The sequence below is a fragment of the Accipiter gentilis genome, chromosome W, assembly GCF_929443795.1.
Source record: "Accipiter gentilis chromosome W, bAccGen1.1, whole genome shotgun sequence".
In the NCBI taxonomy this organism is placed as follows: domain Eukaryota; kingdom Metazoa; phylum Chordata; class Aves; order Accipitriformes; family Accipitridae; genus Astur; species Astur gentilis.
Window position 1 is genome coordinate 33380998 of NC_064918.1, and position 16995 is coordinate 33397992.

A 16995-nucleotide genomic window follows, 5' to 3' on the forward strand; every position below is an offset into this window, starting at 1 on the left:
CGCAGTAGGCTATTGTGGGTTTTCTGGCGCTATAATCTTTTGCCTCTAGCTTGTAATGGAGTTGAGCTTTTTGGCTAAAAGTAGCGATATAAAGCAACGCTCCTCCCTGGGTATGTACTTCTGGTGCAAAATGCAGCGTTGTTTTGGAGCGCAGTCTGATGCCTGTCGTCGTGGTTTAGAGTAAGAGTAGCAGTACTTCCTCTAATACGGAGAAGAGGGCTTGGGGTTTTTGGCAGGTCAGGGGTGAGGAAGGGCAAAGCTGGTTGAGAGGTGCTGGATGCTTCACTCTTGGCTGTGAAAGTCAAGTTCAAAGACTTTGTAAACCCACGCAAAAGGCAGCCTAAAGTTTATTTTCCACCAGAATTGCTTATGTTGCCTGAAGATATAATGGGGGCTTTAACCCGGAGACAAACTTAGCTTCTGTGGCCGTTTTTTAGTCCGTTACTGTCCAGCTTGAAAAAAATTGCATGGCTCTTCTCCCCCACCCCTACCCCCCCACACACAGTGTGCATAATCATAATCGGTCTTTGTAGCTTTGCTTGGAAAATGTCAGTTGCGGGCGGGCGGACAGATGGTAATTTGAAGCGCAACGGTTGAATTGCTAGGAATTGGCTACCTGGTTTCTCTGGGTGGTTCTCTGCTCCCAGTCCTTCCCTTCCTGCCCTCTCCCCTCTTTGTGTGTGGCTTTTTATTTTATTTATTTATGGGTTTGTACTTCCTTCTCCAGCTTCTTGGGCATTTCATGATTGTTGGCAAGAAGCGTGCTGCTCACCTGGGCCTGACCAATGGATTCCGGATGGTTGTGGATGAAGGGCCCGAGGGTGGGCAGTCTGTCTGTCACGTACATCTACATATTCTGGGTGGCCGTCAGTTGGGCTGGCCGCCTGGCTGAGATTTTTGCACCGCAAGAGTTGCTGCACGTGTACAAATTGCCACTGAATGGATTTTGTCTGTTGCCCGTCAGTCTAGTAGCCGCTGTTGACGTCTAATTTTTGGTGACGTGTGTCTGTGGAAGGTAATGAAAGCTTTGAGCAGCAGTTGCACAATAAAGATTTAGCATGGGGATATCACCTCTGTCTTGTGCGTCTTACTGAGGGAAATAGTTCTGCAAGTTAAAACGTTGTCTCCCCAGAGTGTAAGTATGTGGAACGTTTCATTCTGTTAACAGTGTTCTATAGACAGATAATGATTTGCCCCGTCATTTGAAGCGTGATGCTGGAACCGCTTAGCAGTCTCCTGCGTCGTGCAGGAAGCAAACTCTTAGCTCTTTGGAAGTGGTACGCAAATGTACGTAAAGCCAGTGTAGGCTGCTGCTAAAACTTTAGAAAATACTGTATGTGACGCTACAGGCATGCCGTACAAGGGTGGTTTCGGCACAGTGCAATGCGGTGGAAGCATCCGGCTCCTGTTGGATCGCTTTATCAATGGCTGTGTGCTAAGGCCCCGTTGATATCCCTTTTCTGGTGAGGAGGGATACGGTAGGAGAAAAGAGTCGGTCTGAACGGCAGCTGTGGTGCTTCCGTAGCACAGTGCAATATCTCTTGTGTCAGTTTGGGTCAGCTGTCCTGGCTCTGTCCCCTCCCAACCTCTTGCCCACCCCCAGCTTACTGGACTTTGGGGGTGGGGGTGGTTGGAGAGACAGCCTCCGTGCTGTGGGAGCACTGCTCAGCAGTAGCCAAACCACTGGTGTGTTATCAACATCCTTCTAGCTACAACTACAAAGCACAGCACTATGAGGGCTGCTATGGGGAAAGTTACCTCCATCCCAGTGTGGCAGGTACACCCACCCCGACAGGAAACGAAACTTCTCTGGACAGGGAGGAGAGGAAAAAAACCCCAAACCCTAGAGGCCGCAGGTTGAAAGCCGAACTGACCAATCCGACACGCGTCAGTACGTGGAAGTGTTGACCTTTTGGGCAATGGGGAATAAAATGGCCACAGATCAGATTCGACAAGGGTATAAATGGGGCCCCGCCGGAGGACATTTTGAGTCAGTCCTCCTCGGAGCAGCGGGTCTGCAGTCAGGGACTCTCCCCTTGGGTCGGGACGCCGCCCTAGGTAACTCCTTGAGGTTGAGAGCCCTCATCTTGTAGGTGAGGGATATGCGCATTTTGAGTCATCATTTTTAGACCTTAAGAATTCTTAAGTCGGCTGTGTAGTACTAATTCCCCTTACATCATTGAGCCTGTGGTTCACTAATGATATCGTGGTTCTAACTAACTTTTTTACTGAAGAATAGATCTGATTTTTAACACCTGTTGGATTTGATTGCGTGAGCCTCCGTAACATTAAATTGGCATAGTCGGCGGGATGATGTTAATAGAGGAATTATTACGGAGGCACGGCTGTAGCCCTTCTCCCCCAGGTATGGAATGGGCAAAGGAGAAGTGGTCCGACCCAGCAGCGGTCGTGGAGAGAATAGAACAATGCCGCAGAAGTAGTCGAGATGGCAAAGGCAGTATGATTGCCATCCTAGGCGCCCGCTTGATTCAAGCGCAAAACCAAAACAGTGATTCTGACAGACTGGCAAAGGATAATTCTAAAAAGCAATGGGAAATAGGTTGTTTGAAGGCGGAATTGAAACGAGAAAAGGAGCGGGCGCGTCTATTAGAACGAAAGATTGAAATTATGCTCGCGCAAGCAAAAAAGCCCCCCAGTGTTACCCAAATCTGAAAGTTAATTACGCGCGCGGACCCTGAGGGTTGGGATGGGGACATTTGGGGAGACTGATGAAAACAGCTCTGAAGAGGTAGAGGACTTGGAGGAAAGGGACGTGCGACCCCTTATTAAAACAGAAAGGCACACGGGTCCGCACGGTGGGAACCCCCGAGCCACTGTCTGCACGACCCCTTGGACGGTGGACGGGACCCGAACTCAGTGAATTACAAGCTAAGTTTTCACGCAAGCCGGGCGAAACTGAAACTGAGTATTTGCGGAGGGTTTCTTTAACTGGGGGAGATTGGATACTATTGAGTGATGACAAAGCGAGGGGTTTCTGGGGACCGGGAGTGTTTTTGAGTGACGGACCGGCGGGTGATCAGTCGATAACGTCCCGAGTAGCCTATTGGGCTGGGGGTGTGGACCCCAAGGAGAGAGGAGAACCTGTTACTATCCGGGTAAAGGGACTGTGGGAGGTAACGGAGGGAGTGCAAAAGGCGGCCTGTGTTCAGGCCATGTACGACAGAGGGCAGCAAGGGATAGCGATGGCTGTACCGGTGGACCCCCGCCACCCCTTAGACCCCTTATTAGAGGGCTGCTGGATGCTTTAAAAATACACGTCCAGTCCCTCAGAGAAAGAATTCAGGGGGCCGTTGAGCGCAATCAACAGAACCCGCCCGCGCACGGGATGACCTGGGCGGAAGTACTGCACAGCATAGTAGTTCACGGGCGCGAGATGGGATGGGCGGAGCCGAGCGGTGGCGCGGAGGGTAACAGGAAGGTCCGGCAAGCCAGTCGTAAACGCCGCCCCGAACGGCCTCCCCCCCGGGAGCCTGAGCCTCCTTCCTGGGGTCGGCCGGGTCGGAACTACGATCCCGGAAGGAATGGTCTCTGGCGGACAGCATTGGCACTGGGGGCACCCCGAGCCATGCTGCACGGGCAGGCCGCTGACGACATCCGGAAGCTGGTGGAACTGCTGGCGGGGAAAACTAGAGACCAAGGGGAAGCGGCAGCAACCCCGCCCCCTGGGGAAGAGAAACTGAGCCCTTTCGCGGCACTGCGAGGGGAGTTGGAAGGGCTAAAAAACTAGAAGTTGGGGTCTGGGGTTCAGGCCGCCCAATGCGCGTGGCGGATTCTTGCCAATGGTCTGCTGATAAGGAGCCTTGTATACACATTCCTGTGGGTCCAAGACGGATAAGTTTAGAACTTTTAATTGATACGGGAGCCCAAATTAGCATTTTAAACAAACGACAAGCTAATGAGCTAGGGATTAAACCATCGAGAAAGACTATAAACGTAACGGGAGTGACAGGAGCAGCAGAAAAATGTCCCATAGCTCGAACTCAACTTTGGCTACCTGGGGAAAAGAGAATGACTGCTGTGGAAGTGGCTTTGAGCCCCTATGAGGGAAATATACTGGGATTCGATGTGCTGGCGGGCAAACAGTGGTACCTACCCAATGGCAGGGTGTGGAGCTTTGGGGGCAGAGGGGCAGGGGCTACCCATGTGAAAACATTGCAGGTTGCTCCTGCACTACTGCAATCTAAGGTAACCCGTGTCTCTCAATACCCGCTGCCAGCCGCTGCCAAGCGGGGTATTTCGGAAGGAAGTAATGACCTTGAGAAGAGACAGATGACAAGTTGCGTACATTCCCCTTATAATTCTCCTGTTTGGCCAGTCCGTAAACCGGATGGGAGGTGGCGACTAACGATTGATTATAGGAGATTGAACAGTAATACCCCACCGTTAACTGCTGCTGTTCCGAGCATAACCTCAATAGTAACGGCAATACAGGCCACGGCCCACCCATGGATGGCTGCTTTAGATGTCGAGGATATGTTTTTTATGATTCCCCGAAGGGAAGAGGACAAACCCCAGTTCGCCTTCAGTTGGGAGGGGACACAATACACTTTTAAATGGCTTCCCCAGGGATAGAGGCATTCCCCCACTATTGCCCACAATGCTTTAGCCAAGCCTCTTGATGCTGTGGAAGTGCCATCAGGTGTTCACATATATCAATATATAGATGATATCCTAGTCGGTGGGGATAACAAGGAACAGGTAGGGCAAGTGGCTGAGGCCATCTAGAATCTGTTAGTCAAGAATGGGCTAGACATTCCATCTTCTAAATGTCAAGGTCCTGGACAAGAAATTAAATTCCTGGGGGCACGGTGGATAGCTGGAGCAGTTGCGGTACCTGACGACACTCTATCAGCTATTGAAAAGGGACAGACTCCGGGCAATAAAACGGAATTACAGCAGCTGCTAGGTACTTTGGGCTACTGGAGAAAACATATACCAGGGTTCTCAGTGATTGCCCGCCCTCTCTATGACTTGCTCCAAAACAATAGGAAATGGGATTGGACTTTGCACCATACGGAAGCCCTTAACACTTTGAAAGATGAGCTTAAGGCTTACCAGAGACTAGGCCCATTGCACCCGCGAGACCCGTTAAGGGTGGAATGGGGATTTGCCGCACATGCTTCGTACTGTGGCGTGTTTCAAAAGGGCCCGCAAGGACCAGCTAGGCCTTTATTATTCTCTTCCACTTCATGTAAGGAGACTGAACAACGATACTCAGATTGGGAAAAAGGGGGTCCTTTGCCTCACTAGAGCGGTTAAGGAGGCTGAAAAGCTGCACACATCACAAGATGTTATAGCACAGGGCCCTTTCCCTCTCTTAAACTCAGTCCTCAATGGGTCGCCTCCTCCCGAGGGAGCAGCCCAAAAGGCCACAGTTAGGAAATGGTATGCATACCTAGAAGGGATAAGTCAGCTGTGGGAGCACTGCTCAGCAGTAGCCAAAACATTGGTGTGTTATCAACACCCTTCTAGCTACAACTACAAAGCGCAGCACTATGAGGGCTGCTATGGGGAAAGTTACCTCCATCCCAGCCAGACCCAAACCAAAACTACATCACAGGGAGACGGCAAACTTCATCTTTCTTTAGCAGCCATTAGAAAAGGGAGACGGGCATGGGAAAGCAGGGCGATCCTTTGTTGCCCTTGAACCCTACGTTACTGAGGCATCTGAGACGCCCGCTGGAAGGCGTCTTCATCTCTTCTATATCCCCAAGCGATCGGGTGAAGTTTGGTGACACGGGCGTGTAAGTGACCCGAGGACTTCACCTTTATTTAGTCTTCCCGGGGAGGAGATGGAAACGGTTTACCTGAGGTAGATGGAAACTGACATATGATGTTTCCTTGAAACTGCACTGGTGCAGTGTTTGCTTACTGAATGATTGAGCTAGGTAACATCTATTGCTCTGTCTGTGTTAACTCCCTAAGGTATCTAGAAAGTGTTCCCACTTCTGGGGGCGGGGGAATTTTGAAGAAGCTAGGTATGGCTTATACATTCAGAGAGACTGGGTGATTACCATACGTTTTAGAAGTCTGTGGCGCTTGGTGGAATTCATGTCTCGCCTCGCAGGCAACATTGCCGATACCTTGCTCCAAACCAGAGCGAGCAAAGGGTTATTAAACAGCAATCCACTGAAGAATCGTAGAATCCTAGAGCAGCGCAGGTGGGAAGGGACCTGGAAAGATCATCTGGTCCATCCTTTTGTGGGAAAGGGAGCCTAGATTAGATCATCTAGCACCCTGTTGTCGTGGTTTAACCCCAATCAGCAACTAAGCACCACGCAGCCACTCACTCGCTTCCCCCCCCCCCACCCAGTGGGATGGGGGAGAAAATCGGGAAGAGAAGTAAAACTTGTGGGTTGAGATAAGAACGGTTTAATAGAACAGAAAAGAAGAAACTAATAATGATAACACTAATAAAATGACAATAGTAATAATGAAGGGATTGGAATATACAAGTGATGCACAATGCAATTGCTCACCACCCGCCGACCGACGCCCAGCTAGTCCCTGAGCGGCGATCCCCCCCCCGCTCCCCCCCAGTTGATATACTAGATGTGACATCACATGGTATGGAATACCCCGTTGGCCACTTTGGGTCAGCTGCCCTGGTTGTGTCCCCTCCCAGCTTCCTGTGCCCCTCCAGCTTTCTCGCTGGCTGGGCATGAGAAGCTGAAAAATCCTTGACTTCAGACTAAACACTACTTAGCAACAACTGAAAACATCAGTGTTATCTTCGCATACTGAACTCAAAACATGGCACTGTACCAGCTACTAGGAAGACAATTAACTCTATCCCAGCTGAAACCAGGGCAGCGTCACTGAGAGGCTGCCGAGCCTGGTGAACCCTGTGGATTATCATCCGCTCCTACTATTCCGCGTAGGGTCTGGCGAGGCAACTTAGAACCCTCCCAAGAGACTATATGTCCCTTGGAGCAATGTTAAAAGGATCGGGAGCACAGGTGGTGGTCTCCTCTATCCTCCCAGTCAGAGGAAGGGGTCCGGGAAGGAGGAGACGAATTGAACAGGTGAATGCCTGGCTGCGTAGCTGGTGCCATGCTCAAGGTTTTGGCTTCTATGATCGTGGATCTGCCTTTGAGAAGCCGGGTCTGTTGGGAACTGATGGGATTCACCTGACCAAGCGGGGCAAGAGGGTCTTCGCCAACAAGCTGGCCAGACTTACAAGGAGGGCTTTAAACTAGACTCAGTGGGGGAAGGGGATGGAGTTTTGAGCAACAGAGAAGAGCGAGGGGCTGCTGATGCGTTAGGAACCAACAGGGGAACACTTGAGAAATGCCACAAAGGAACTGGGGCTTGATCCTCCACAAAGGTGACACGGTTGACAGCCCAGCTGAAGTGCCTCTATACCAATGCACGCAGCATGGGTAACAAAGAGGAGGAGTTGGAAGCCACTGTGCAGAAGGAGCAGAAGGGAGCTGGCAGCTCTTTAAGGACGTTTTTCTTAGCGCACAAGAGCTCTCGATCCCCATGCGTAAGAAATCAGGCAAGGAAGGCAGGAGACCAGCGTGGCTGGGGAAGGACCTTCTGGTCGAGCTGAAGCGCAAGAAGGAAATGCATAGGCAGTGGAAGCGGGGACACGCATCCTGGGAAGAATATAGGGATGCTGCCCGGGTGTGTAGGGATGGGATCAGGAAAGCTAAGGCACAGCTGGAGCTGAATTTGGCAAGGGATGTGAAGAATCATAAGGAGGGCTTCTACAGGTGCGTTGGTCAGAAAAGGAAGAGTAAAGAAAACGTACGCCACCCCCACCCCCCTCCGATAAAGACGACGGGAGATCTAGTGACAACTGACATGGAGAAGGCTGAGGTACTCAACGACTTTTTTCCTCCCTTTTCTCTGGCAACCACTGTTCCCACATCTCTCAAGTCCCTGAACCTCAAGGCCCTCCCATCGTAGGAAACGATCCGTTTCGAGACCACCTGAGGAACCTGAACGTACACAAGTCCTGCACCTGGGGAGGAACAAGCCCATGCAGCGGTATATGCTGGAGGCCGACTGGCTGGAAAGCAGCTTTGCAGAAAAGGACGTGGGGGGCTCCTGGTGGACACCAAGTTGAACAAGAGCCGACAATGTGCCCTTGCCGCAAAGAAGGCTAAGGATATCCTTAGCCCGATATAGAGGAAAGCGGGGTTTATGTATGTTACAAGACAGTTGTGTAGACCAATCAAATTGCTCACTATCCCCGGGGGCGTGTTACCGAAATCCGGAATAAAACTCCTTACCAGCAATGAGAAGTTAAGAAGCAGGCACTTCTTTATTGCAGCGCTGGGCACACAGGGGATCACTCCACCTAGTGTGTGCACCTGTCTGGTTTAATCATGCAGGTTAAATACACACCTGTTATACATAGTCACTAAATTTCTGGGAAATGTCATACATAATCATCAACTGTCCGATAAATCATTAGCATATGTAAATGTCCCTTTACGCAGGCGTGGTGAAGTCTCTGGTGGTCTTCAGAAGCCCTCTGGTGGTCTTCCATAGTCTTCCTCACTTTGTCCGATAGTTGACCTCTCTTATGTGATTCCGCGCAGTACGATTTTCGCCATCATGTATTAGATTTACATAAAAGTACATTCAATGTTAATTCTTGAATTTAACGTTTCTAGTGATTGGCCCTCAGTCACACCACCTTTTCAATATTCTTATACTAAAACATTCATTGGTTAATCTTACTTAATTCCACTAACTGGAATCTTGATCAACGTGGGGTTTCTAAGCAACAGAACTAAGGTCCATAACGATCTCTCTTAGTTCCTTAGGACAAAACACTACAAACTAACAAATCGGTCGAAGTTTCTATGGTTAACTAATTTTAGACAATACGTATTTTCTTATGACTGCATACAGCACATTTTGTACGTTCCTAAGTTTCGATGACTACATTGCGCGCTTCAAAGCCCTATATTCTACAATCTTTACCTTTTGATGAAACCCAGGTTATATAAAATTTTAACTTATCAGAATATTTGTAATAGGCGCAGGGCACCACAGGCCACCCTTGGGCAGCTTTGGGGGCACTGCCTATTTTTCTCAAAGCCTCCTACCCAGCTTAGCGCAAATCCTGTCTTGATCTGCCCTCCAGCCCTCAAGCCACCAGTGCTGAACACAGGCTTTGTATTTTATTTTCTCCCAGGAGGCGTGCAGCTTAGAAACGTCTGCAACTGAAGCGGGGCTTTCAGGGAACAATTTAGAGCAACTTCTGTTGGTTCTGCGAAATGTTCTGAGAAGTTAAGGCCTGCCCTGCCCTGGCAAAAGCAGTCATTTGACAGGAGGGAGCAGCACCGAAAAGCCACAAGCACGTTTGGGGTGGACTTGATGCGGTAATAAATAACAAGAAATGGTACTTCTAGCTACAACAGCCTCTTCTGAGACCTCGTTGCCCGCCCGCAGGGTCTCAGCACTACACGGGACAGATCCCCCCGCGGCCTGGCCCTACGTCGTCTCCCTCCGCGCCCCGGTCGGATCCCTCCGCGCCCCGGGGGCACGCAAAGTCCCTGAGCCCCGGCAAGCGCCAGGTCGACGAGGGCGGACCCGCCAAGGGGGCGGGGACAAGCGGCAACGACAGACGGGACAGCCAATCGAGACGCGGGATCGGCCGGCGGCGATCTGGCGGCCCAACGGGCGCCGCGGAGGGCCTGGCCGAGTGGAGGAAGCGCGGGGACGACAAGGGGCGTTGTCGCGGCTGGCGAGATTGTTGGGGCGCGGGCCGCCCGGCCCGGTGGCGCCACTACTGTCTTCGGAAGGATCACCGGCAAGGCGCTTCCCCGCCAACGTCATCTACGAGGACGAGGAGGTAGCCGCGGCTTTGCTCTGTGCGCGGTTCCTCTTCCCTTCCCCCCCTCCCCCCGCGCTCGCAGGCACCCTGAGCCGAGGCCCCGTTGCGCGGTGCCCGGGAGCGCGGCAGGGCGGGTGGCGGCGTTGCTGCGGGCGGGCGGGTGGGTGGGTGGGTGGAGGGACGGACGGGGCCTCTCTGGGTTGTGGCGCTCTCTACTGCACCATCCCTAAAACATCGCGCTTTTTCGGTACCCCCCGCCCCCGGCAGCTGCGACGCGTACCGGGTTGCCGGTGTTGCCCGGCTCGCCTCGGTTCCCAGCCCCACCGCGTCGTGCGCGTGCGTAGAGGAGGGCCTCTGACGGGAACGCACTTGGTGGCAGCCGCAGACGTCTGCCGCCTGATATCCCTTTGGCACTGCAAGTCGCGCAAAGTTTGCTGCCGAGGGATGGGAGTGGTCCTGCCTCGTGTGGGATGATAGTCTTGAAACCAGAGTAGGGACCGTAATGAGTTAGTTCTGCACAGGAGAAATGCAGGTCTCGATGTGCCTCGTAACAGCATTAGAGAGATTTCACGGCTCTGCTGTGCTAGGCTTTGTTTCTGACCCCCCAAACTGGATTATTAAAGCAAAGAATTGCAGCTTTTCTTATTTTTCTTAACAAAAAGCTAGAAACCGGTCATCCTGCGGGCTGCAAAAGCTTCCCAGATGTTGTTTCTGTGGTGAAGTGGGCCCGTGATAACAGCATGCTTGCGAGGTTTGCGGATGCTGGCGCACCACAACGTGCTAGGAACTAGAGCGAGCTGCTTAGACTGTGGGGAAAAAAATGCAGCCGTTGCCTGCACGATGTTAACTTTAAGTTAGTATCCCGTATAATTTTGTTCTTAACAGTTAGGGATGCCTTCTGCTTTTGAAGGTAGGGTTTACGTGCAATACAGAAGACAGGCTCGTACTAGGCACTCGCAGGCTTCCTGGGATTATGCTTTTGTTCAATACTTGAGCTCCCTGTCGCATGGCAAACGAGTGGCCGCTGATCTTCCACTTCACCAAACTCTTTGCTGGTTCAGTTAAGCCGTTTGTCTCCTGCCTCTGTGGTGGACCACATCGAATAGAAAAACTGCTTAGGAAATGATCAGCCCAAATTGAAACATACTGGAGGTCGCTAATCTGAAGTCCTGGCCCGTCTCCTTGCCCCCATCATCTTGCGTGCACTTCTGGAGGGGGCTCTGTAAATACGTTGTATTTTGTGTATAGAAAGTATTAATATCGCGTAAGAAAAATCAACGTTTCGGCTTGCGTTTGGGGTATCTGGCAATCTGCTTCTGTACGAGTTTGGTGGGGCGTATTGATTTGCTTAAGCTATTGCCTTTCTCTGAAGCCAATTGCGTTTTAACTGTTTACTCTTCCTCCAGCGCCTTGCGTTCCGTGATCTTTCGCCCCAAGCTCCGACGCTTTTCCTAGTCACGCCTAAGGAGCCAATTATCGGGTTATCTGACGCAGAAGATTCTGGTGAATCTGTAAGTACTGCGGAAGCTTTCTGTGGGCTAAACTGTACCTGTAATTAGTTCCTAATTTACTAGGCTCTCTCTCCCACCCCCCTTTCCCTCTTGATAGGGCACACGCAGTAGGCTATTGTGGGTTTTCTGGCGCTATAATCTTTTGCCTCTAGCTTGTAATGGAGTTGAGCTTTTTGGCTAAAAGTAGCGATATAAAGCAACGCTCCTCCCTGGGTATGTACTTCTGGTGCAAAATGCAGCGTTGTTTTGGAGCGCAGTCTGATGCCTGTCGTCGTGGTTTAGAGTAAGAGTAGCAGTACTTCCTCTAATACGGAGAAGAGGGCTTGGGGTTTTTGGCAGGTCAGGGGTGAGGAAGGGCAAAGCTGGTTGAGAGGTGCTGGATGCTTCACTCTTGGCTGTGAAAGTCAAGTTCAAAGACTTTGTAAACCCACGCAAAAGGCAGCCTAAAGTTTATTTTCCACCAGAATTGCTTATGTTGCCTGAAGATATAATGGGGGCTTTAACCCGGAGACAAACTTAGCTTCTGTGGCCGTTTTTTAGTCCGTTACTGTCCAGCTTGAAAAAAATGGCATGGCTCTTCTCCCCCACCCCTACCCCCCCACACACAGTGTGCATAATCATAATCGGTCTTTGTAGCTTTGCTTGGAAAATGTCAGTTGCGGGCGGGCGGACAGATGGTAATTTGAAGCGCAACGGTTGAATTGCTAGGAATTGGCTACCTGGTTTCTCTGGGTGGTTCTCTGCTCCCAGTCCTTCCCTTCCTGCCCTCTCCCCTCTTTGTGTGTGGCTTTTTATTTTATTTATTTATGGGTTTGTACTTCCTTCTCCAGCTTCTTGGGCATTTCATGATTGTTGGCAAGAAGCGTGCTGCTCACCTGGGCCTGACCAATGGATTCCGGATGGTTGTGGATGAAGGGCCCGAGGGTGGGCAGTCTGTCTGTCACGTACATCTACATATTCTGGGTGGCCGTCAGTTGGGCTGGCCGCCTGGCTGAGATTTTTGCACCGCAAGAGTTGCTGCACGTGTACAAATTGCCACTGAATGGATTTTGTCTTTTGCCCGTCAGTCTAGTAGCCGCTGTTGACGTCTAATTTTTGGTGACGTGTGTCTGTGGAAGGTAATGAAAGCTTTGAGCAGCAGTTGCACAATAAAGATTTAGCATGGGGATATCACCTCTGTCTTGTGCGTCTTACTGAGGGAAATAGTTCTGCAAGTTAAAATGTTGTCTCCCCAGAGTGTAAGTATGTGGAACGTTTCATTCTGTTAACAGTGTTCTATAGACAGATAATGATTTGCCCCGTCATTTGAAGCGTGATGCTGGAACCGCTTAGCAGTCTCCTGCGTCGTGCAGGAAGCAAACTCTTAGCTCTTTGGAAGTGGTACGCAAATGTACGTAAAAGCCAGTGTAGGCTGCTGCTAAAACTTTAGAAAATACTGTATGTGACGCTACAGGCATGCCGTACAAGGGTGGTTTTGGCACAGTGCAATGCGTGGAAGCATCCGGCTCCTGTTGGATCGCTTTATCAATGGCTGTGTGCTAAGGCCCCGTTGATATCCCTTTTCTGGTGAGGAGGGATACGGTAGGAGAAAAGAGTCGGTCTGAACGGCAGCTGTGGTGCTTCCGTAGCACAGTGCAATATCTCTTGTGTCAGTTTGGGTCAGCTGTCCTGGCTCTGTCCCCTCCCAACCTCTTGCCCACCCCCCAGCTTACTGGACTTTGGGGGTGGGGGTGGTTGGAGAGACAGCCTCCGTGCTGTGGGAGCACTGCTCAGCAGTAGCCAAAACACTGGTGTGTTATCAACATCCTTCTAGCTACAACTACAAAGCACAGCACTATGAGGGCTGCTATGGGGAAAGTTACCTCCATCCCAGTGTGGCAGGTACACCCACCCCGACAGGAAACGAAACTTCTCTGGACAGGGAGGAGAGGAAAAAAACCCCAAACCCTAGAGGCCGCAGGTTGAAAGCCGAACTGACCAATCCGACAACGCGTCAGTACGTGGAAGTGTTGACCTTTTGGGCAATGGGGAATAAAACGGCCACAGATCAGATTCGACAAGGGTATAAATGGGGCCCCGCCGGAGGACATTTTGAGTCAGTCCTCCTCGGAGCAGCGGGTCTGCAGTCAGGGACTCTCCCCTTGGGTCGGGACGCCGCCCTAGGTAACTCCTCGAGGTTGAGAGCCCTCATCTTGTAGGTGAGGGATATGCGCATTTTGAGTCATCATTTTTAGACCTTAAGAATTCTTAAGTCAGCTGTGTAGTACTAATTCCCCTTACATCATTGAGCCTGTGGTTCACTAATGATATCGTGGTTCTAACTAACTTTTTTACTGAAGAATAGATCTGATTTTTAACACCTGTTGGATTTGATTGCGTGAGCCTCCGTAACATTAAATTGGCATAGTCGGCAGGATGATGTTAATAGAGGAATTATTACGGAGGCACAGCTGTAGCCCTTCTCCCCCAGGTATGGAATGGGCAAAGGAGAAGTGGTCCGACCCAGCAGCGGTCGTGGAGAGAATAGAACAATGCCGCAGAAGTAGTCGAGATGGCAAAGGCAGTATGATTGCCATCCTAGGCGCCCGCTTGATTCAAGCGCAAAACCAAAACAGTGATTCTGACAGACTGGCAAAGGATAATTCTAAAAAGCAATGGGAAATAGGTTGTTTGAAGGCGGAATTGAAACGAGAAAAGGAGCGGGCGCGTCTATTAGAACGAAAGATTGAAATTATGCTCGCGCAAGCAAAAAAGCCCCCCCAGTGTTACCCAAATCTGAAAGTTAATTACGCGCGCGGACCCTGAGGGTTGGGATGGGGACATTTGGGGAGACTGATGAAAACAGCTCTGAAGAGGTAGAGGACTTGGAGGAAAGGGTCGTGCGACCCTTATTAAAACAGAAAGGCACACGGGTCCGCACGGTGGGAACCCCCGAGCCACTGTCCGCACGACCCCTTGGACGGTGGACGGGACCCGAACTCAGTGAATTACAAGTTAAGTTTTCACGCAAGCCGGGCGAAACCGAAGCTGAGTATTTGCGGAGGGTTTCTTTAACTGGGGGAGATTGGATACTATTGAGTGATGACAAAGCGAGGGGTTTTTGGGGACCGGGAGTGTTTTTGAGTGACGGACCGGTGGGTGATCAGTCAATAACGTCCCGAGTAGCCTATTGGGCTGGGGGTGTGGACCCCAAGGAGAGAGGAGAACCTGTTACTATCCGGGTAAAGGGACTGTGGGAGGTAACGGAGGGAGTGCAAAAGGCGGCCTGTGTTCAGGGCATGTACGACAGAGGGCAGCAAGGGATAGCGATGGCTGTACCGGTGGACCCCCGCCACCCCTTAGACCCCTTATTAGAGGGCTGCTGGATGCTTTAAAAATACACGTCCAGTCCCTCAGAGAAAGAATTCAGGGGGCCGTTGAGCGCAATCAACAGAACCCGCCCGCGCACGGGATGACCTGGGCGGAAGTACTGCACAGCATAGTAGTTCACGGGCGCGAGATGGGATGGGCGGAGCCGAGCGGTGGCGCGGAGGGTAACAGGAAGGTCCGGCAAGCCAGTCGTAAACGCCGCCCCGAACGGCCTCCCCCCCGGGAGCCTGAGCCTCCTTCCTGGGGTCGGCCGGGTCGGAACTACGATCCCGGAAGGAATGGTCTCTGGCGGACAGCATTGGCACTGGGGGCACCCCGAGCCATGCTGCACGGGCAGGCCGCTGACGACATCCGGAAGCTGGTGGAACTGCTGGCGGGGAAAACTAGAGACCAAAGGGAAGCGGCAGCAACCCCGCCCCCTGGGGAAGAGAAACTGAGCCCTTTCGCGGCACTGCGAGGGGAGTTGGAAGGGCTAAAAAACTAGAAGTTGGGGTCTGGGGTTCAGGCCGCCCAATGCGCGTGGCGGATTCTTGCCAATGGTCTGCTGATAAGGAGCCTTGTATACACATTCCTGTGGGTCCAAGACGGATAAGTTTAGAACTTTTAATTGATACGGGAGCCCAAATTAGCATTTTAAACAAACGACAAGCTAATGAGCTAGGGATTAAACCATCGAGAAAGACTATAAACATAACGGGAGTGACAGGAGCAGCAGAAAAATGTCCCATAGCTCGAACTCAACTTTGGCTACCTGGGGAAAAGAGAATGACTGCTGTGGAAGTGGCTTTGAGCCCCTATGAGGGAAATATACTGGGATTCGATGTGCTGGCGGGCAAACAGTGGTACCTACCCAATGGCAGGGTGTGGAGCTTTGGGGGCAGAGGGGCAGGGGCTACCCATGTGAAAACGTTGCAGGTTGCTCCTGCACTACTGCAATCTAAGGTAACCCGTGTCTCTCAATACCCACTGCCAGCCGCTGCCAAGCGGGGTATTTCGGAAGGAAGTAATGACCTTGAGAAGAGACAGATGACAAGTTGCGTACATTCCCCTTATAATTCTCCTGTTTGGCCAGTCCGTAAACCGGATGGGAGGTGGCGACTAACAATTGATTATAGGAGATTGAACAGTAATACGCCAGCATTAACTGTTGCTGTTCCGAGCATAACCTCAATAGTAACGGCAATACAGGCCGCGGCCCACCCATGGATGGCTGCTTTAGATGTCGAGGATATGTTTTTTATGATTCCCCGAAGGGAAGAGGACAAACCCCAGTTCGCCTTCAGTTGGGAGGGGACACAATACACTTTTAATTGGCTTCCCCAGGGATAGAGGCATTCCCCCACTATTGCCCACAATGCTTTAGCCAAGCCTCTTGATGCTGTGGAAGTGCCATCAGGTGTTCACATATATCAATATATAGATGATATCCTAGTCGGTGGGGATAACAAGGAACAGGTAGGGCAAGTGGCTGAGGCCATCTGGAATCTGTTAGTCAAGTATGGGCTAGACATTCCATCTTCTAAATGTCAAGGTCCTGGACAAGAAATTAAATTCCTGGGGGCACGGTGGATAGCTGGAGCGGTTGCGGTACCCGACGACACTCTATCAGCTATTGAAAAGGGACAGACTCCGGGCAATAAAACGGAATTACAGCAGCTGCTAGGTACTTTGGGCTACTGGAGAAAACATATACCAGGGTTCTCAGTGATTGCCCGCCCTCTCTATGACTTGCTCCAAAACAATAGGAAATGGGATTGGACTTTGCACCATACGGAAGCCCTTAACACTTTGAAAGATGAGCTTAAGGCTTACCAGAGACTAGGCCCGTTGCACCCGCGAGACCCGTTAAGGGTGGAATGGGGATTTGCCGCACATGCTTCGTACTGTGGCGTGTTTCAAAAGGGCCCGCAAGGACCAGCTAGGCCTTTATTATTCTCTTCCACTTCATGTAAGGAGACTGAACAACGATACTCAGATTGGGAAAAAGGGGGTCCTTTGCCTCACTAGAGCGGTTAAGGAGGCTGAAAAGCTGCACACATCACAAGATGTTATAGCACAGGGCCCTTTCCCTCTCTTAAACTCAGTCCTCAATGGGTCGCCTCCTCCCGAGGGAGCAGCCCAAAAGGCCACAGTTAGGAAATGGTATGCATACCTAGAAGGGATAAGTCAGCTGTGGGAGCACTGCTCAGCAGTAGCCAAAACATTGGTGTGTTATCAACACCCTTCTAGCTACAACTACAAAGCGCAGCACTATGAGGGCTGCTATGGGGAAAGTTACCTCCATCCCAGCCAGACCCA

General features: G+C 51.2%; 1 protein-coding gene across 4 annotated transcripts in view; it reads left to right on the forward strand.

Annotated features, from left to right (window-relative positions):
- The window catches only part of LOC126035496 (uncharacterized), a 39691-nt gene that overhangs the window by 15752 nt on the left and 6944 nt on the right, over positions 1–16995 (forward strand). For 2 of the 4 annotated variants that reach the window (XM_049794144.1, XM_049794147.1), the window contains exon 3: positions 728–1070. In XM_049794144.1, the coding sequence (XP_049650101.1) occupies positions 728–892 (165 nt within the window). In that variant the 3' untranslated portion in view covers positions 893–1070. Of the gene's footprint in view, positions 1–727; positions 1071–7154; positions 9836–11223; positions 11329–12158; positions 12502–16995 lie in introns of those variants that run through there. The other 2 variants (XM_049794149.1, XM_049794146.1) reach the window with 2 other exon arrangements.